The 21,117-nt window shown below is 42.3% G+C and overlaps 1 protein-coding gene across 2 annotated transcripts in view; it reads left to right on the top strand.

Moving 5' to 3' along the window:
• Positions 1–21,117, top strand: part of CPT1A (carnitine palmitoyltransferase 1A) — a 77,524-nt gene that overhangs the window by 12,463 nt on the left and 43,944 nt on the right. For both annotated transcript variants that reach the window (XM_045014106.1, XM_045014107.1), the window contains exons 2-4: positions 11,408–11,562; positions 15,536–15,675; positions 18,772–18,943. In XM_045014106.1, coding sequence (XP_044870041.1) covers positions 11,422–11,562; positions 15,536–15,675; positions 18,772–18,943 — 453 coding nt within the window. In that variant the 5' untranslated portion in view covers positions 11,408–11,421. The remainder of the gene's footprint in view (positions 1–11,407; positions 11,563–15,535; positions 15,676–18,771; positions 18,944–21,117) is intronic.

Below are 21,117 nucleotides of genomic sequence, written 5' to 3'. Positions count from 1 at the left end.
ACATGGAAAAAAGTCATATTTAGAAGTAAGGTATAAAGATTAAGTTTTTCCATCTGTTGAGAGTGTTCCCACCACCTGGAAAGGATGTTATCAATCTTAATTAGTAAACATTGTAGACTTTTTAAAGCGCTTTACATACATGCTATGTTAGAGGTATGTTCAGCTGCACTAATTAAGAAAATTAGTTGGCTGTTTCTAGTGTGATCAACGGTGAAAATATTCTCTCCTGTTTAATATCAAGTTAAGATGATTGCAGGAAGCTCAAACTTCTTTCAGTACTATTGTTTCAGTAGCTACCTGCCTTAATTGCAGTACTGTGTCCCTTGGTTATAACACCCGCCATAATCTTGTAACATAGACATAACTGAAACACTTCGGAATCTTGCTACAGCCTTGGATTTCACTAAGTTTAGTGCAAAACCTTGGACTTTACCATGCCCTAGTCTAAATGTCAAACTGTGTCAACCCTAGAGCGTGCTGTTGAGTTTTAACTAGGTCCAGCCAAATGATATGCCAGTTGACTGTCAAAGCAAAGGCAAACAAGAAATTATATTACTTCTGGGTTTGTCTTTTCTCTTTCCAATAACTGGAAAAGTGTCTGACCCATAAGATAATTTAAATAACCTTTCTGACTACTTTGAAGAAAGGGATAAGGAAGAAAATGATTGGCTCATTGTTTCTGAAGAGCCTAAAGTTTAACAATTCCCATGGTTGGAATCTCTCAAAAAACTGGGATACCTCTTAAAACATATGTTCTACCATGTATAGCTTCTTCTGATAACATCTGTTTGTGAAGGAACTCTTATTTCTGTGCATGTTTATAGAGATGAAGGCTTCAATCTTGTGGTTTTTCTTTTGAAATATAGCTGTTTCAGAACAGGCAAAGACTCTGAGCCAATTGCACAAAGTTTCCCAAGGCCTATTAGATTCCAATTTTAAACTGAACGTTTAATGTAGCTCAGTGAAAGTGAGTGTGCAGTGAACTTTCTAACTAGAATTGGATGTAATGTACTTTCCAGTGATGCCCCTCTTCCCAACTCTTTAAACAATGTAACTGTAACTTGTCAGTATCACTTTCTTGCCCCTCTCTCTCCACTGCTGCTGTTTGCCACAAGTGCTCACCTAATGGACCACAGTTGCAAGTGTATTTTTAGGTCTCACTGATATTCTCTGGGCTCGCTGCTTGTGATGAGACTGCATTCTCTACTTACTGTTTCTCCAAGGAATCATTAACCTTTGATCTTGAAAACAGAATAGTAGAAGAGCCTTTTTTCATTTTGTGTACTTTGTTTGTCATCAGGCATTTAATTAGCATTTATGTACAGAGCACACATTTCATAATCTGTAAATATTATTAAAATACTGTGAAAACCACTCCTTAAATTGTTAAGTTGGTTTGGAGGTGGTAGTGGTGGAGATACAATCACTCACCAGATATTGAGATATGGCTGAACCTTGTAGCCTTAGAAATCTGCACTTCTGTTTTATTCAGTTGTTTTGCATTTACTAATTTGCATCTTCTGAGCTCTTACTGCTATTATTATTACTTAAAATGTCTGGTTTCTTCTATCTAAATGTCTTAAAATGTACTGTGACTCAGAAGGTTTGGTCTCTTGACTACTGGGGAAGTGTCAGGCCTCTGCTACCGCAGGGGAAACCAAAGAGTTTTCTGGTTCTGTAGCAGATGGGTCATAAAATGGGTGGGAAGCAAGTGGCTAAAATGAGTGCAGGGGTGGGGAGTGCCTGGATATCTTATTAAGGGCAAGGGAGCTGGGGAGGGGGGGGACAGGGGAGGTGATCTTCAGCTGCCTTTGTATTCCCCCACCCTACACAGTCATTAGATCTGAATGAAGAGGGAGTTCTTTCTACCAATAACATTCCCAAAAAAATCTCTGCTGCAGAAGAGCCTGATGCTAAATGCCCCCATTGTATGTAATATGTTTTCTAAGATGTTTAGTTAGACTAAATCTTTTCTCAATTAACCTGATGCTGTTTCAGATATATATATATATATATATATATATATATATATATATATGTATATATATGAGAGAGAGAGAGAGCGATTGATTATTCTGCTGTGTTCTAGGAGCTTGTTCACTAGAACATGCAATAGTATTTTTCAAATGCCCACTTCCTAACTCCAAGTGCCTTTTTTTATACACTTGATTAAATGAATGGGTCCTGTAACTGCCGCCTTTGTGAGTTTGATTTATTTTTCAGATCTGAGATCCTGATTATTTTTTTTAACACAGCATTTTACTTTGTGTTCTCTGACACAAAAGGTGTTACAGAGAGACAAAGTGAGTGAAGTAATATATTTTATTGGACCAGCTTCTGTTGGTGAGAGAGAGAAGCTTTCAAGCCAAAAAGAGTTCTTTTTCAGGGCTTGGAAGCTTGTTTCTCTCACCAACAGAAGATGTCCAGTAAAAGATATCTCACCTACCTTGTATCCTGGGACCCAGATGGCTACAACTACACTACATACATCAAAGGAGAAAAGGCTGTTGTTCCCTGAAATCATAGGGGAATATGGGTCAGGGGCGTCTGGTTAAAAGTTAACTTTCGGTTGGGGCAGTATAAATGTCCTAAAGAGTCGCAAAGATAACATAGTGGGCAGGATTAACAGGTAGATTTAGCTGGGGAGGGTCAGCAATATTATTTGTTGTTTTTTCTTGTTTGGGAAAACCAGCTGGGCTGGTATTCGCTGCTGTTTTGTTATAACAGAGAAAAAGCATGCTGAACTGTGGTTCCTTTTTTTAAACTATCTTGCTTTGAATGAGTGGTCTAACTGGGTTAATGTTACAGCTGGTTTCAGTAAGATAGAAAACAGGAGAGTGTGTGGAACAAGCAAATCTTACACTTTCCCTCCTGAAAGGACATTGTAAGATTTCTTTACACTTGTATGGATGTGAATGTATTTTTAAAGAACACTTACAGAAATGAAATTCTGTTTCAAAATGACATTTTTAGAAAATCATAGTCAACTTTTTAATACTCTAAGATTTTGCTGAGTCCTAAGAAAGTCACAAACATCCTAGCTTTGTGGTTCACTGTTTGGGGTGAGGCTTATCAGCATGTACTGTAGTCAGCAAAATGTTTCCATACTAGTTTGCCTGCAGCTAAAATGAATGATTGTTTTCCTCTTGGTTTGAATGAGTGGTGTGGCGTCTGTGTTACTAAACATTGGCAAATCAAGTTGATGAATAAAACGCATGCTCAGTTGAGCTGTGCCTTTCTACCTACTTTACTGACAAACATGTGACTGCCTCAGAAATGTGGAAGCGGGGAATGCATGGAGCAGATTATTAAATTGGCTTTGGAGAAGCAGAAAAGAATTCCCTTAAAGAAAAGGGCTTCAAGGAAGTTTTTTTTGGGCTACACAGCCAGTATTTATTTTGAAAGTGCTTTTTTTACACCCCCCCCCCCCCAAAAAAAAGCAAGCCGTAGTTTTGGTTGGGAAGCTGCAGTTCCTCTCTTTATGAGGAAGGACTTCTGATACAGGGATTTCCCTACACTCCCCCTGAATTTCCACAATGCCTCCCCAGTGGTCAACTAGTTACATGCAGTGTTGCCAATTTAGTCATTGGTTGGGAATTTGAATGGAAATCGAAACATTAATGCATGTTTTAAAAGCATTTACAGTATATGATAAAGTACTTGAACCTATTGTGTTTTTTCAGGTACAACAAGTATGAACAAAGACTAGCTTCCTCACCCAGCTGTTGTTTTTTCTGACAGTGTCGGCGTATTCATTTCAGCGATATTGCCCAACCTAATAATTTCAAATTATTATTTGTAAGCAAGGTCTGAATGGGCTTTCCCCTGACGGCTAATGATGAACCTGGAGATGGGGGTGTGGGAAAGGATTCAGGACCAGACTCTATTTACATGAACACACCTATTCTGCCTAAGTATCCGGCAGACAGAGCTGTGTTTCCCAAGTGATCAGTTTTGGCTGGTGTTAGGTTACAAATCATTTCATTACCACTACATTCAATATTAAAGTGTTGTTAACCTTATTGTATAAGTAAAGGGCAGCAGAACTGTACTTAGCCTGTCCTGACTTAGGGGGTCACTTTTAGTGCCAAATCTTTGCTGAGTCTGAGCCCCGGCACATCTAAAGTAATAGTAATAATTGGAGATATACCAATCTCCTAGAACTGGAAGGGACCTTGAAAGGTCATCGAGTCCAGTCCCCTGCCTACACTAGCAGGACCAATTTTTTTTTTTTTTTGCTCCAGATCCCTAAGTGGCCCCCTCAAGGATTGAACTCTCAACCCTGGGTTTAGCAGGCCAATGCTCAAACCACTGAGCTATCCCTCCCCCACATACCTAGGCTTGGTATTTCATGGCTGCAGGACTTCTGGACTTGCCACATCAGTTATGAAAGTAAAAAACTTTCCTGAGCCCCAGCACTTCTTTCATTATGAATTAAACACTGGTCACCCTTAACTGAACTGCACTCACTAAGCGAGGGTCCCAGTGAGGGGGGGGATAGATGTTTTGCTTACTGGTGTGTACTCTGCCTAAGAGTCACAGGCACTATTTGACCTTCCCCCTTCCCCTGTTTAAAGATAGAGCTGATTAGGCTCCACTGAAAGTTTTTTGTTTTGTTAAGTGACCACTAGAGCTGAAATAACTGATAATTAGGTCTCAGTGCTTAGACCCGAGTGGTTCTGTGGAAGACCTTGCCCAGCCTGCACTAGCAGTGAGGTTCCACCACTGAGAGCTGAAATCACTGAAAGCTGGGTGGAACCTCAATAGACTGATTCATAGAGGTCACAGTGGCAGGTGGCAGCAGGAGCGGTGACGTGAACAGTGGCACAATGGACAACAGCGGCTGGAGTGAGTGGCAAATGGCTGGAGGAATGAGCAAGATGCCTTCTCTCGCCCGCCACCCTCAGGGTGGGAGGTGAACTCATGCGAAAGCACCTCTGAACTCTGGGTCTCCATTGACCAAGGACAACAATGAGTGAGGTGCGGTGGAGGGAGAAGGGAGGAGTACGTTAAAGGAACATTTGTTTGTTGGACTATGTTTCAGGGCTTGGCTACACTTACAAATTTGCAGCGCTGCAGCAGGGTGTGAAAACACACCCTCTGCAGCGCTGCAAATTGCGGCGCTACAAAGCGCCAGTGTAGTCAAAGCCCCAGCGCTGGGAGCCGCGCTCCCAGCGCTGTCCGTTATTCCCCACAGGGAAGTGGAGTACGGACAGCGCTGGGAGAGTTTTCTCCCAGCGCTGGCGCTTTGATTACACTTAGCGCTTCAAAGCGCTGCCGCGGCAGCGCTTTGAAATGCAAGTGTAGCCAAAGCCTCAGTGACTGGGAAACTTATATAAATATACATTTTCTAGTAGGCCAAGATTTCTAAAATGTGTTATTTGCCAAGGTCGTTATCTCACATTGTTGCTATCTCGTGAGGTCGTTATCATGGGGAGTTTCTGTACTAAACATTTTTATTATTATTACTTTTTATGCAAGAATGACCATACTGGATCAGACCATTGGCCCAGTATCCTGTCTTTTGACATTGGCCAATGCTAAGTGCTTCAAAGGGAATGAAAAGAATAGAGCAATTATCAAATGATCCATCCCCTGTTGCCCACTCCCAGCTTCTGGAGAACAGAGGCAAGGGACATTCAGAACATAGTGTTGCATCTCTGCCCATCCTGCTAATAGCCATTGATGGACCTATCCTCCATGAACTTATCTAGTTCTTTTTTGAACCCTGTTATAGTTTTTGCCTTCTCAACATCCCCTGGCAAAAAGTTCCATGGGTTGACTGTGTGTTGTATGAAGAAATACTTCCTTTTGTTTGTTTTAAACCTGCTGCCTATTACTTTTATTGGGTGACCCCTAGTTCTTGTGTTATGTGAAGTATTAAATAACATTTCCTTATTCACTTTTTCCACATCAGTCAAGATTTTATAGACCTCTATCATATCCCCTGAGCATGGGTAGCAAGTTTGTAGAAATTTTGGTGGTGCCCAGAACCTGCCCCCCATTCCGCCCCCCCAAACTCCGCCCCCACCTGCCTAAGGCTCTGGGAAGGGGACTCGGCGGGGGAGGTCTGGGGTGCAGATCCTGGGCTGGGGATTAGGGTGCAGGAGAGGTGCAGGGTGCAGGCTTTGGGATGTAGTTTGGGTGCTGGGTGCAGGCTCTGGCAGTGGGTGGGTGTGCAGGAGGGGGTGAAGGGTGCAGGCTTTGGGACAGAGTTTGGGGTTGGGAAGGGGTGTATGGGAAGGGGGAGGGGGTGCACCTTCTGGGGAGGGAGTTTGGGGATAGGAGGGAGTACAGGGGTGAGGGCTGTGGGGCTGAGGATGAGGGATTCATGATGCAGGAGGGGGCTCAGGGCTGGGGCAGAGGATTAGGGTGCGAGGGGATGAGGGTTCTGGCTGGTGCTGAGGTGTTCATGATGCAGGAGGGGGATCAGGGCTGGGGTGTGGGGTGAGGGCTGTGGGCCTGAGGATGAGGGGTTCATGATGCGGGGGGGCTCAGGGCTGGGGATGAGGATTAGGGTGCGAGGGGATGAGGGCTCTGGCTGGGGATGAGGATTAGGGTGCGGGGGGATGTCCGGCTGGGGATGAGGATTAGGGTGCGGGGGGATGAGGGCTGTGGCTGGGGATGAGGATTAGGGTGCGGGGGGATGAGGGCTGTGGCTGGGGCTGAGGGTTTGGGGCGTTGGAGAGGCTCAGGGTAAGGGCAGCCTGCCTTGCCATTAGTGGACGGCAGGCACTAGGACCCTGGGGCAGCAGTCAGCCGTTCTGCCGGGAGCTGATCTCTGACAGCTCCAGCAGGCAGGGGAGAGGCACGGCTGCTTTTTGTCAGGCAGGGACGCGGCGGTGGGTGGCAGGCGAGGGCTGGGACCTGCTCCAGGCAGGGACGCGGTGGGGCTCTGCCAGTTGAGGTGAATATTCTAAGTACCTTTTGTTCTAAGTAGCTGAAAAAGCTTTTTTTTTTTTTTTTTTTTTATAATAGGAGATATACCAATCTCCTAGAACTGGAAGGGACCTTGAAAGGTCATCGAGTCCAGCCCCCTGCCTTCACTAGCAGGACCAAGTACTGATTTTTGCCCCAGATCCCTAAGTGGCCCCCTCAAGGATTGAACTCACAACCCTGTGTTTAGCAGGCCAATGCTCAAATCACTGAGCTATCCCTCCCCCCTTAATATATATAGCTAACCCTATATCTCTGTATATAGTTAAACAGGGCTGGGGGAGAGACCCAGCTCCAAATATTGCTGGAGCAGGGCACCCGGCTCCTGAATATTCCTGGAGCCCGGGCACCGCAGGTGTATATAACCTGCCGCCTATGCCCCTGAGTTGTCTCTTTTCCAAGCTGAAAAGTCCCAATCTTATTAATCTCTCCTCATGTGGAAACTGTTCCATATCCTTAATCATTTTAGTTGCCTTTATCTGTGCCTTTTCCAGCTGCAATATATTTATTTTTGAAATGGAGCGACCAGAACTGCATGCAGTAGTCAAGATGTTGGCATACCATGAATTTATATAGTAAAAGTGAAGGAGCTTGGTTTGCCAGACTGATCAGCAAACCGATGCTGACAGCCTTTGTGAAAAGGCTGCAAAATACCAAGCCTCTGGACTTCATTAACATGCAGAAAACCTTATCAACCAATCACTGTGAGAACCAATTTAGAAATACTTCATGAGGCTGTTAATAGAGACAACACAGTTTATGCAAACAAACATGGCTGTCTCATCATACTTTCTATTTAAAAAGAGAGACCACACACTACAAACTGGGGACCAGTGTTAAGTGCATTGTCACTTGTTAATTCTGAAATTGGACATTGATTCTGACCAACACCAGCAGATGCTCACTATCTTTCTGTAAGAAACTCAACTGACTGGGTAGAAGCGCGTGCTGCAACCGTGAAAGACTCAGCAGTTGAAAAAGTGAAGAACTCTCTTACCGCATTCAGAAAATGTGCATACGTGGCCGATTAATCCACTGATGCAAATGGGCGTCAAGTTATTGCCTAGGTTATCTTGATGTCAGTGGTAGGCCAATAGATGCATTTCTAGATGTTCTGGTTATAGAAGACATATCGGCTGTATCTGTGACAACTCACATCTTAGAAGAGTTAAATGCTTGTAAATTGAACCGCAAACAGATTGCTGCTTGTGCATTTGATGGAGTTGCAAACTTCTCTGGAAGACATAGTCGAGTACAAGCTTTGCTCAGAGAAAAGTGTAATCCTAATCTCTCCTATACACACGGCAGAGGCCATCTACTCCAACTAGCACTAGTCAAGCTGCAGAATCTTCAAAAGACATTTAAAAAAGCCTTAAATTTAATGTGTTCGTTATACTTATTTTTCAGCAAGAGTCCAAAAGGACTGAACATCTTGGAAAAAATAGATATACTAGGACTGAAGTTCAAATGAGTCCAACCTGAGAGAACCTGCTGGCTTTCTCATGAGCAATCCTTGGCTGTTGTCTTAAAAGTACAGCAACCGTTATTATTGACTTTGGAAAGTATCTACCAAGATGGGATGGATCTAAGTAGTGAGGCTGGTGAACTACTTTTGCTACTAAGGTCAGAGAAGACTATTGCCATTCTCTCTTGTAAGTCTATTGTTGAAACCACTTGAATTATTAAACAATGCCATCCAGGCATCTAGTACAACAGTAGTAGATCTTTGTCCAGCAATAGAAGCTACACTTAGATCAATTGACGAGAGAGCCATTGAAAACATACTGGAAGAAGCAAAGACTTCAATTCAGAAGTTGACTAATTAAGGCATTTATATTGACTACTTCAGTAAAGAGGACAAAAAGTGTTTAAGCCAGCTGAAGAAGTACACAGACTTGATTCTTACAAATCTACGACAGCAACTTCTAGATTCTACTAAACCTTTATTCAACTTTTACAGATGCCTGTCTTATAAAACACCAACAGTTGAGTGGAGTGAGGCACTACCACCTATGGAGCTGCTACGTGATCAGGATAGAACAGAGAATTTGAACGCAGAGTGGAATATCATATGATGAATGAACGAAGATTTGATTTCAACTTCTTTATCATCACTAGTGGTTCGACCCAATCTTTGTGCTATGTTTCCTGTGATGAAAGAAGTAGGAATTCATCTCTTGCTATTCCCAGTCACAACAGTTATAGTTGAACATTCTTTTTCCTCATTGAATTTCCTCATTGTGCTCTGAAAAGAGACGCCTTCTGCCTAATCATGAGCATATCACGAAGGACTGGAAGTACCAGACACGTGAGAAGCCACCAAAGATGAATGCACTGCATTCGAGAAGTTAATTAACAGAGTTGTACAAAATTACAACAGGAAACCAAGAAGGATGTAGATATAGTACATGCTTCATAGTAGGATTGAGTAGCTAACTTTAATTTGTGTGATTTTTGAAACATAAGTTAAATCTAATAAAATGGTCATGAAACATTTTCCAGTTTTTATTATTGTGCCATACAGCCCACCTTCGCCCTCATAGTCTCACCCCATGTCAGCTATTCCCCCCCCCCCCCCCCACACCTGTATATTCGAACACTGCCACCCTGCTAATTTCAATTCCTGGGGAAAACACTGTTGCAGAAGGAAGACTATTGCCACGAGATTTTTCGTGTCTCTAGGGGTGTAGTAATCTAAGCAGCAGACACTGTTTGTTTTCAGGGCTCATACTGATGAGGTGATTCTCATTGGATCACTTTTTTTCTTAAATCTGAACTTTTGGAGAGGCTAGGTTATTTTTCCATGGGAGCTAATATGCCGGTATATTTGAGACATTCAGATTAAAAATATTTTTAAAATGCTTATTACCTAATCCCTTTATATTAAAACTAAAATCTTTAAAAATGAATATAGTTTTCACTGTTGATGCTGTTTGATTTACTGGTTGTAATTCTCTTAGCTTAGATAATGGAAAGAGCATAGTTGATTTCACTTTGAGATTCTCATGCACTAGCCCGGTGGTCCTCAACCTTTTCAACTATAAATCAGCCCATACACTCTTTTAAGTCTAATGATTTCTACCTTCTATCTTGTAATGCTCAAGGAGTCTTCTTTAGAATAAGAAATAAGGGTCGCTCAGATAGGTTTAACTGCATTACACTCATTAATGTGCTGACAAATTCACATGGCTAACTCCTGCTGAAAATATGACCCTGAATGTTAAAATATTCTAGTTTCTGGATTTCTCAATAATGAGTTTAGTAGGATATAGGAAAAAAAATTGGGGGGAGAGGGTCTTAAGCTTACGATTTGGCTGCAAATTTGTTTTCTTCATAAAGTCAGATCTGTGTGGAGGGTTCTGCCAGTTGAGGTGAATGTTCTAAGTACCTTTTGTTCTAAGTAGCTGAAAAAGCTAACCCTATGTCTCTGTATATAGTTAAACAGAGAAAAGTTTACTTACTGCTTGCTCTATACCAGGGGTCGGCAACCTTTCAGAAGTGGTGTGCCGACTCTTCATTTATTCATTCTAATTTAAGGTTTCACGTGCCAGTAATACATTTTAACATTTTTAGAAGGTCTCTTTCTATAAGTCTATAATATATAACTAAACTATTGCTGTATGTAAAATAAAAAAGGTTTTTTAAAATGTTTAAGAAATTTCATTTAAAATTAAATTAAAATGCAGAGCCCCCCGAACCAGTGGCCAGGACCTGGGCAGTGTGAGTGCCACTGAAAATCAGTTCAGGTGCCTTCTTTGGCACGCGTGCCATAGGTTGCCTAACCCTGCTCTATACTATTTTCTGAATATAACTTGATTAAGCTATTATGCTGTTCCAACTGTATTCTAAGGATATGTCTGCACTGCAATTAGACACCTGCAGTTGGCCTGTGCCAGCTGACTTGGAGTTGCAGGACTCGGATTAATGGGATGTTTAATTGCAGTATAGATGTTCAGGCTTGGGCTGCAGCCCAAGCTCTGAGACTCTCCCATCTCTCAGGGTCATAGCACCTGGGACCAAACATCTACACTGCAATTAAACAGCCCCTCTAGCCTGAGTCAGCTGGCACGGGCCAGTCACCAGTTTTTGATTGCAGTGCAGACATACACTACCTCCATTCTGCAGATATACACACCATTTGATTAATTTTACCAGTGAAAAAACCTAATATAATTGGGAGAAGATAAGACTCCTATTTATAGACTCATAAATTAAGGCCTGAAGGGGAACATTAGATCATCTACTGAGATTTCCTCTATTGCATGGGCCATCTGTCTGAAATAGGCCATATGGAATTGCGTAGTACTGTACATAATTGCAGCCCACTTCATGATCTCTCCCAAAAATATTGGGAAATTGAGCAAGCCAAGGATGTTTCACTGGAAATGGAGTAGCTTCTGGACCAATAGTTCCTCTGGGATAGTAAAATCAGATTTGTTTTATATAATTTTTAACTTTTTTCTTTTGGCAGAACACTTTTTGAAAATGGCAGAAGCCCATCAAGCAGTAGCATTTCAATTTACAGTAACTCCAGATGGGATTGACCTGCGAATGAGCCATGAGGCTCTCAGACAGATCTATCTTTCTGGTCTCCATTCCTGGAAAAAGAAGTTCATCAGATTCAAGGTATTGAGTTCCTGTAGGTTTGAATGCATAATCCAAATCTATTTGGTATTTTTAAAACTTGCTTAGATTTTGCCTGAGTAGAACTAAATATTGACGTAGCTATAGAAAATAATCATCATTCATCCTGATTTAATCAGTCTTTTTTTATTCTAACAGGCCGATTTTGTTCTCAGTTATAAGTGCAAACATTGAGTAATGCTGAAGAATTTAGCACTGAGCTATTTTACTGTTTCCACAAAATATCACTATGTGAAGGCTAACATTGAGGCATTTTTATTGGCCTTTTATATATGAGGCCCAGGTACCCAAGTTTCAATTATTTTGCTAATTTATTTCAAATACCTGTCAGCAAGTATGTCTGTAACAATACAGACAACAAAAGAGGGTATGTCTACACTACGGGATTATTCCGATTTTACATAAACCGGTTTTGTAAAACAGATTGTATAAAGTTGAGTGCATGCGGCCACACTAAGCACATTAATTTGGTGGTGTGCGTGCGTCCATGGTCCGAGGCTAGCGTCGATTTCTGGAGCGTTGCACTGTGGGTAGCTATCCCATAGTTCCCACAGTCTCCCCCACCCATTGGAATTCTGGGTTGAGACCCCAATGCATGATGGTTCAAAAACAGTGTCGCGGGTGATTCTGGGTAAATGTCGTCACTCATTCCTTCCTCTGTGAAAGCAATGGCAGACAATCATTTCGCGCCCTTTTTCCCTGGATTGCCCTGGCAGACGCCATAGCATGGCAACCATGGAGCCTGTTTTGCCTTTTGTTTCTGTCACCGTATGTGTACTGGATGCCGCTGACAGAGGCGGTACTGCAATGCTACAGAGCAGCATTCATTTGCCTTTGCAAGATAGCAGAGATGGTTATCAGTTGTTCTGTACCGTCTGCAGCTGTCATGGGTGCTCCTGGCTGAGGTCGGCCGGGCGTGCAAAGACAAAAATGGGAATGACTCCCCAGGTCATTCCCTCCTTTATGTTGTATCTAAAAATAGAGTCAGTCCTGCCTAGAATATGGGGCAAGTGTGCTAGAGAACCAGTGTATCAGAGAGCACAGCCGCTCCATGTCAGATCCCACAGAAATGATGAGCTACATGCCATTCTAGGGGGTGCCCCTGCAACAACCCCACCCGTTGCTTCCCTGCTCCCCCAACCCTCCTGGGCTACCGTTGCAGTGTCCCCCCATTTGTGTGATGAAGGAATAAGAAACACTGACTTGTTAGTGAGATAAAATGAGGGGGAGGCAGCCTCCAGCTGCTATGATAGTCCAGGCAGTACAGAATCTTTTCTTTAGACATGAAGGGCGGGGCGGGGGGGCTGATGGAGCTCAGCCCCCAGTTGCTATGATGAAGACGGTTACCAGCCGTTCTGTACCATCTACTGGGAATGACCGGGAGTCATTCCTATTTTTACCCAAGCGTCCCCGGCCAACCTCACCTGAGGCCAGCTATACCCTGAACCACCCCGGACAATGTGTTTGACCCTACAGGCATTGGGAGCTCAGCCAAGAATGCAAATGCTTTTTGGAGACTGCGGGGACTGTGGGATAGCTGGAATCCTCAGTACCCCCTCCCTCCCTCCATGAGCATCCATTTGATTCTTTGGCTTTCCGTTACACTTCTCACGCAGCACTGTGCTGAGTCCCTGCTGTGGCCTCTGTCTGGAGATTTTTTCAAATACTTTGGCATTTCGTCTTCTGTAGCGGAGCTGTGATAGAACAGATTTGCCTCCCCATATAACGATCAGATCCAGTATCTCCCGTATGGTCCATGCTGGAGCTCTTTTTGGATTTGGGACTGCATCGCCACCCGTGCTGATCAGAGCTCCACGCTGGGCAAACAGGAAATGAAATTCAAAAGTTCGCAGGGCTTTTCCTGTCTACCTGGCCAGTGCATCCGAGTTCAGATTGCTGTCCAGAGCGGTCACAATGGTGCACTGTGGGATACCGCCCGGAGGCCAATACCATCGATTTGCGGCCACACTAACCCTAATCCGATATGGTAATACCGATTTCAGTGCTACTCCTCTCGTCAGGGAGGAGAACAGAAACCGGTTTAAAGAGCCCTTTATATCGATATAAATGGCCTCGTTGTGTGGACGGGTGCAGCGTTAAATCGGTTTAACGCTGCTAAAATCAGTTTAAACGTGTAGTGTAGACCAGGCCAGAGATTTCCCCCAGGAGTAGAGTTAATGAAACCCCTATGACAACCCAGTTCCTGTTTCTCTATTATGCTTTTGTTGGACACCTCAGTATGGGTGTGTCAGCGTGCCAACTGGGCACATTTGTAGGGGCCTCTGGTCTCAGACACCCATACCCTCTACCTCCCAGAGTCTACCTGCATGGCGTACCCCAGTCCAGACACCTGTACCCCCCCCGGGAAGAGCTGCATGATGTGCTCCCAGACACCCGCCCCCTGTACCACCCAGGGATCCAGAGAGAGACAGCCTGATGTTGAGTCCTGGGCATGTACAGAGTTTCCTGCATGCTGCCTCCTTCCTTCAGGATGTGCTGGGAACCCTCTAGCATCTCCTTTCCCTCCTTCTTCCCCTGGCAGTGTCCTGTATTTGTGAGCTGGAGAGCTGGGCTCTGCTGGGTCCAGCCACCCCTAATGGCAGCCAGCAGCTCTGCAGCACCATTCTGCAGGGGGAAATGAAATTCTGCACAGAACATTAATTCTGTGCTAATTTTGCTTTGTACAGTGGTGCAGAATTCCCCCACAAGTAAAATTAAATAAATCTAATGGTAGGGTTCTTCCTTCGCTCTTCAGTTAACAATAGTCCAAATCCCAAAATACCCAGAAGTAGCATAACATGGGTTGTCACATTTGGTGGTCATATTGTTAATGAGAAGACCAGGAGTGAACTAACATAGTGTTTAAATTAGAGTAGGTAGTCATTTCAGATTGAGAAAAGTTTGTGACTCTTGGTTGAACAAAATTTTGGCTCTTCTAGATCCCAGTCTTTCAAATGTGTATGCTTCTTATTACTTACAGAGAAGCCTCACTGAATTATTCCCATGTCTAAATTTTCACATACATAAGAATTTACAATAAAACCCTGATTGTGCATACTTTCTGTCAAAATTAAGTTTCCAAACTGTCAAAACAAATATTCATGAAAACATGACTTTTTGAAGATTCTGATGTTACACAAATGTGTTCTAGTAAATTAAACTAAGAAATAGATAGAGGATTTCTGATGCATGGAACACTTAGAATTTAATGTAAAACCCAGATTTGACTAAGTATTGGAGTTTAGATTGTTGTGAATTCACTGAGCTTTTTTCCAAATGTCTGTTTTTACATTGTTTATGCATTATTCCTATTAGTGTTGACAGACTGTAGTCTGATATAACTGTATGTGAAATACTGAAATTACTTTCTAAAATAGTTTTATTATAAATATAGAAGTGTACTTGGGATTCTTATATCTGTGTAGAGAACGGTTTTAATTATATAGAAAACTTAGCTGTGTTTTTAGAATCCAAATTGATAAAATGTTGCTGCCACACTGAGCATCTGCTTTAGAGAGGCCAGTTTCAGATGAAGTGGATGTTCCATTAAAGAGTTACTTGTGCTAAAGAGAGCCATTCATTTCAACCTCTCTTTAGCAATCTTCCCCACTGCAAAGTGCAGCCCCTCCTGGTACTGCTTCACGCTTGCACAAGGCTTGCAGTTTGGGTGGGCAAATATATATATTTGATATATAACTGAGAATCTCTACGCTCATTTCATGCATCATCTGGGTATAACAGCTTCTGAATCACAATTGCTTCTTCCTCCCAATCTAGTAATCTCATCTGTGTCCATCTCCTTGTTCTGAGTTAGACGTGTATTTGAAAGAAAAATATTGGATACTAATGTTAGTGTCCTCTTAAAAGCTGTTTGTATAATTAAGATTTTTTTTTTGTATTGTGAAATAAATGACTTTTGTATGGAAAGGCTGAGTAAGGGATTCTGTTTTTCCAGAATGGAATTATCACAGGCGTGTATCCTGCTAGCCCATCCAGTTGGCTTATTGTAGTAGTGGGGGTGATGTCAACAATGTATGCCAGAATTGATCCTTCTTTAGGAATAATAGCTAAAATCAACCGGACCCTTGATACAACGTAAGTAGACTAGTACCTATTTCCTCTGAATGAATCAGTTTTTTAATGCAAATCAGCATTTCTCTAGTCAAACAGATGTATAATTTAATAAACTTTCACATACCAAGTTTTAAGTTAAAGAACTAAATCATAATACAGTATATAATGTGAAAGTCACCATGTTGGTATTACCACCTCATTTTGTTAGCATGAGTATTATTTGAGGAGTACAACTGATAGCTTTTCATCGGACAAGAACAGACAGCACTGGTGTTGTGGACAGGACTGAAATACATTAACAGAGCCTGTAAAGAGGAATCTTGTACAACCCTGCCCTACAACTTGCCTGGCTTAGGCAATGTACCTCTGAGTGCTAAATTAATTCATAATTTTAAGAAAATAAAAAAATAAGTGAGATATCTCAATAGGATGTTTCACCTGCAGACTGACTTGTATATCAGGACACTATATTCATGTCTCTGTTTAGATATGAAGTACAGTTGACTACAAAATGTTGCCATGATTCTATTTATACTGTAGAAATTGATTTAAACCTTCTTTGACTTGTTCAGCTATGTAAGTATTAGGCTACTGGTAGCCAGAGCTATTTGGAAGCATCTGTAAATACTGTAAGCTCAGTCCTCCAAAGTCATGCAGAAACTTGTGAGCATGAGTTTAGGCCTCTTATCCTGTATTGCTTTAGAAAGCTATTGCATGCATCTCACTAGCTGGATTGGAAATATAACTTCAGTTAGTATTTTCAGAAGTCCACCACATGTTTCAAATGTGGTTGGGAATATGTGTATGATAAACTGCACTTTTGACACTATATATTTAAATAAAAGAATTCTTATCATGCCAAGCTTGGATGGGCATATTGTTTTATGAATTCCACATATATTCGACACACACAAGGTATAAACACTAAAGTCTTTGATATGGTATTTTTCACCCCAATGTTCCTTGTCAGAGGAGGAATAGTACAGACCACAGCCAATCAAAGCACTGGTAGACATGAGGCAAGCTTTCTACCATGTCTTCTGCTAAGTTAGTCTTGTGCAGGATGAAACCCACACAATCCTGACTTGCAACATAGTGCTCTTCCGGGCCTTTCTTAGGGCTTGGCTACACTGGAGAGTTGCAGCGCTGGTGGTGGCTTTACAGCGCTGCAACTCACTCACCGTCCACACTTGCAAGGCACATACAGCGCTGTATCTCCCTGGCTACAGCGCTGGCTGTACTCCACGTCTGCCTGGGGAATAACGATTGCAGCGCTGGTGCTGCAGCGCTGGAGTGCCAGTGTAAACAGTGATTAATCTTACTACGCTGTAACTGACCTCCGGAATTTTCCCATAATGCTTTTAACTAAAGAACTCTCTTTGTTTGGTTATGATGCCTCTCTTTGTTTTGTTGTGAACTCGGGGCTCCCGGAGCTGCTTATCTAAAAAACAAACACAGCTACTGTTTGCTGTGAATGAGGCAGGCAGGGGGATGAATGTCCACAGCTAGTGTTTGCTTGAGGAGAGAAACAGCACGGCGGGGAGGAGGGGGGGAGGGGAAGGGAGTCCGTTGGAGCAGCTGCTTATCTGGTCTGAAGGCTATTTGCATTTAAGAGTGTGGGGGAAGTGGTAGGAATTTGCAAGGCAGGGAGCTGACACAGTGTCGGCTCCAAAAATCCACTCTCTCTCTCTCTGTCCCCCACACTCCCTGTCACACTCCACCCCACCCCCCTCTTTTGAAAAGCATGTTGCAGCCACTTGAAGGCTGGGATAGCTGCCCATAATGCACCACTCCCAACACCGCTGCAAATGTGGCCACACTGCAGCGCTGGTAGCTGTCAGTGTGGCCACACTCCAGCGCTTTCCCGACACAGCTGTACGAAGACAGCTTTAACTCCCAGCGCTGCACACCTGCAAGTGTAGCCAAACCCTCAGTAGTGGCAGAGTATGTGGTAGTTTTCTGATATGCACAAATGAGACAAGGATGAAACCACAAACTCTTTTGTACTTGTGACTGAAGGAAGGAATTTGTTCTCTTATAGAGTTGTAAGGCTAATAGGTCAAATCATTTAGTGCTATCTTTCTCTCAGTTACTACCATTTTAACACACTTTTCTGCACATCTTGTATATACAATCACTGCAGAATCTGGGTGAATTATGTTAAATCATGTTGGACCTTTCTAGTGACTTACGAGTGTAAATCCAGGGTGAATGAGATCAGAATTTATCCTCTTCTCTATTCCTACAGCACGATGAGAGGAAGTGTGTGGGAAAAGATGCTACTAATACTTAAATATTATTTAAAGCTCCCTTTTTAATAGTCATTTTTAAGGATTTGGAGAATTGATGCCCCAGAGAAAATTCTGATCCATACTCTTTATCTCTCTCAATTGAAGAAAGTGGACTTAGCATGTAGAAAGAGACTAGCTTGGCAATGGCCTCAAAAGGTGAAGTTGGTTTATCCACAGTCTAGGTACTGCATTGACAGCTGAAGTACAAGTTGCATCACAGCACCCTCCAGTGTGTCTCGCCTCTGAGCAGGAAGGATCACCTATAGGGAGTGAGAAACTTCCCTTTGCCATTCAGCCACTCTCCTCTTTGAGTTTGCCTAGATTAGTAAAAGATCTAACCACAGTAGTTTCCTTTGTGTAAATGCAGGTTAACATCTTTTACATCAATTTCTGTTGCTCAAGGTCAACCGTACGATAAAGCCTAGGGACCAGTGAGGAATTAGGCATATTGGAGCTCCTGCACACACACCTTATTTCCTCCCCCATCCTAATCATCCCCTGCCTCCAAAATAGCCCTTACATGTGTGCACACAACTGCTTTTATGTAGGGTAGTTGGCAAAGGAGGTGGCAAAACTATCCCAATAGAGTTTACCTATGCCGGAGGAATTCACCACCACACAATAGAGAATGACTTTAATGGACCAAAGAACCCTCTAATTCTCCCAGAAATCTGTTGGTGAAAGGTTAGCTATAGGACCTCCATATAGAGCTTAATGTGGCTAGTCACTGGGAACAAGCAGGGCTCATGTTAGCACTTTTGTAGTTCTTATACACTGTTTTACCTCTTCTGACATTAATTGGTGAACTGACTTTTATTTTAAATAGTGGTTATATGTCCAACCAAACGCAGAACATTGTGAGTGGGATGCTTTTTGGCACAGGGCTGTGGGTAGCCCTTATTATGACAATGCGATACTCACTGAAGATGCTGCTTTCCTATCATGGATGGATGTTTGCTGAACATGGCAAACTTTCCACAGCAACCAAGATTTGGATGGTAAGGAAATTTTGTCTGTTTCTGTTTTAATTGTGGCACTGATAAGATATCTTAAATACCATTTGATCTTTTTTGTGTCATTAAGCTCTTAGAAGCCAGTTCCTTAGTTATTTTTCAGTTTTCTTTGTCTCATTCATTCATTCATTCTTAATGTTTGGTATGCATTGGGGAATGTCCTTGTACAATGCTATTTACTCTCCCAGTGTCTTTGGTTGCTGTCATCCAGTTGCCACCTGGGTTGTTGTTGAAACTGTTCTGGTAGTTCTTGAAGAAGGGAGAGTACTTATATAATTTTCTAATTCACCCAAAGTGGGGGATCAGATATACGTCCTACAGCCACCTCTTCTTTAGTGTGAAAGTACAACTCCGAGATTACAGGTCTGAGCATACAGTGCTGCATCTTCTACAGAATGACTTGACCTAACTGACTAGTGCAGGATGGAGCACTACATTTTGGGAATTGTAGTCCCTGCAATGTGACATCCCTGCTCTAGTTGAGAAGCACTGTAATCTACTCGATTTAAAGTAAAATAGTTGCAGCCCTCTGGTTCCTGGCAACATGGCTTTCAGTTGGATGCTCTTGACTCAAAACAATTGCAACATTTGAAAGACTATGGTTGTGCCTGATGAACAGAGAGACAACAGCAACACAGAAGATAAAACCTGTTAAGCAGTCTAAAACAATAAAGCTCCCTTTTACTGTTCCCCCATGATCCACCTTTTTATTGATGTTTAGTTTAATTTCATTTACTTGAAATTTTTTCTCTCAAATTGATTTCCATATACACCTCTACCTTGATATAGCGCAACCCGATATAACACACATTCGGATATAACGTGGTAAAGCAGTGCTGGGGGGGGAGGTGGGGGCTGCGCACTCTGGGGGATCAAAGCAAGTTCAATATCATGCGGTTTCACCTATAATGCGGTAAGATTTTTTTTTGGCTCCCGGGGACAGTGTTATATCGAGGTAGAGGTGTAGTTGAAAATATGGGACTTTGGCCATTTTATGGTAAACGTGCAGTTTTCTATACCTATTTTGGTCTACAGTATATATGTATTTGTTTTTAACTTTATTTTGTTATGAAAGAAAACATAATCTTTTCAAAGTATTTAGCACTTTTATGTTCAAAGCATGTTGAAAACATAAAAGCACAAAATGCCTTTGTGAGGTTAGTTGGTTTCTGTTACCCATTTTACAGATATGGGGGGAACTGAGGCAGACACCTAATGATTCATCCAAGATAGCAAAAGAAGCCATATGCCTCAAATGATGTGTTTAGAGAGGTCTGTTTGCATGTGAGTGAATGTATTTTGGGGAGGGGATTTGCTGTTAATCAAACTCAATTATGTCAACAAAAATACTTACCTTGTTTTGCCCTTGGTTGTATTAAAAATGGAGTAGAAGCCTGATTAAAATAAACATGATGATACCCCTTATTCACCACATCCTCCAGGTTTACTACAGTGTGTGGTTAACATGTAGTGGCTATGTTATGAAGGATGTTCAGTAGGCATGTAGAATGATATGCTAAAATAATTCTAAGGTAAATACGTATGTTATAAATGAAATTTGATAGCCCCCCCCCAGATATGGTACTGAGAGCCTCCTGATATGAATTTATACAGTACAGGTACTGAATGGTAAGGCGCAGTCCGCTCTGTCAAAATTGCATACACTAAGACTTGGTTATTAACACTGGCATCCTCATACTTGTTTTCATTGCATTCTTAGAAACTGTACTATGGACTTGTTGGGCCAGTGGTTTTTGTTAGGAATGTATTTTTTGGGGGGGGTGGGGGAAACACTGTCTAAGTTAGATTTTTATATCAGGCTAAAACTGTGTAGGAAAATGGTTCTCAAACATAGTTACAATATTTAATTTTTTAAAACGTGGTTGTAGCTAGCTAGTGTTCTTATTCTAGCATGCGCCTTAACCCAGTGATGGAGTAGGTTTTGAGACACCATATAGATATGTTCGATTTTTCAGTCTTGCCAATCCTCTAGTCTTCAAGGATGTACAGTAACTCCTCACTTAATCATCCCGGTTAACGTTGTTTGTTACGTTGCTGATCAATTAGAGAACATGCTCGTTGTGCAGTGCTCTCTTCTAACATTGTTTGGCAGCCACCTGCTTTGCCCACTGCTTGCAGGAAGAGTAGCCCATTGCAGC

Source organism: Mauremys mutica, chromosome 4 (genome assembly GCF_020497125.1).
Source record: "Mauremys mutica isolate MM-2020 ecotype Southern chromosome 4, ASM2049712v1, whole genome shotgun sequence".
NCBI lineage: Eukaryota > Metazoa > Chordata > Testudines > Geoemydidae > Mauremys > Mauremys mutica.
Note: the sequence above shows the minus strand (reverse complement) of the source record. Positions and strands in the feature narration are given on the sequence as shown.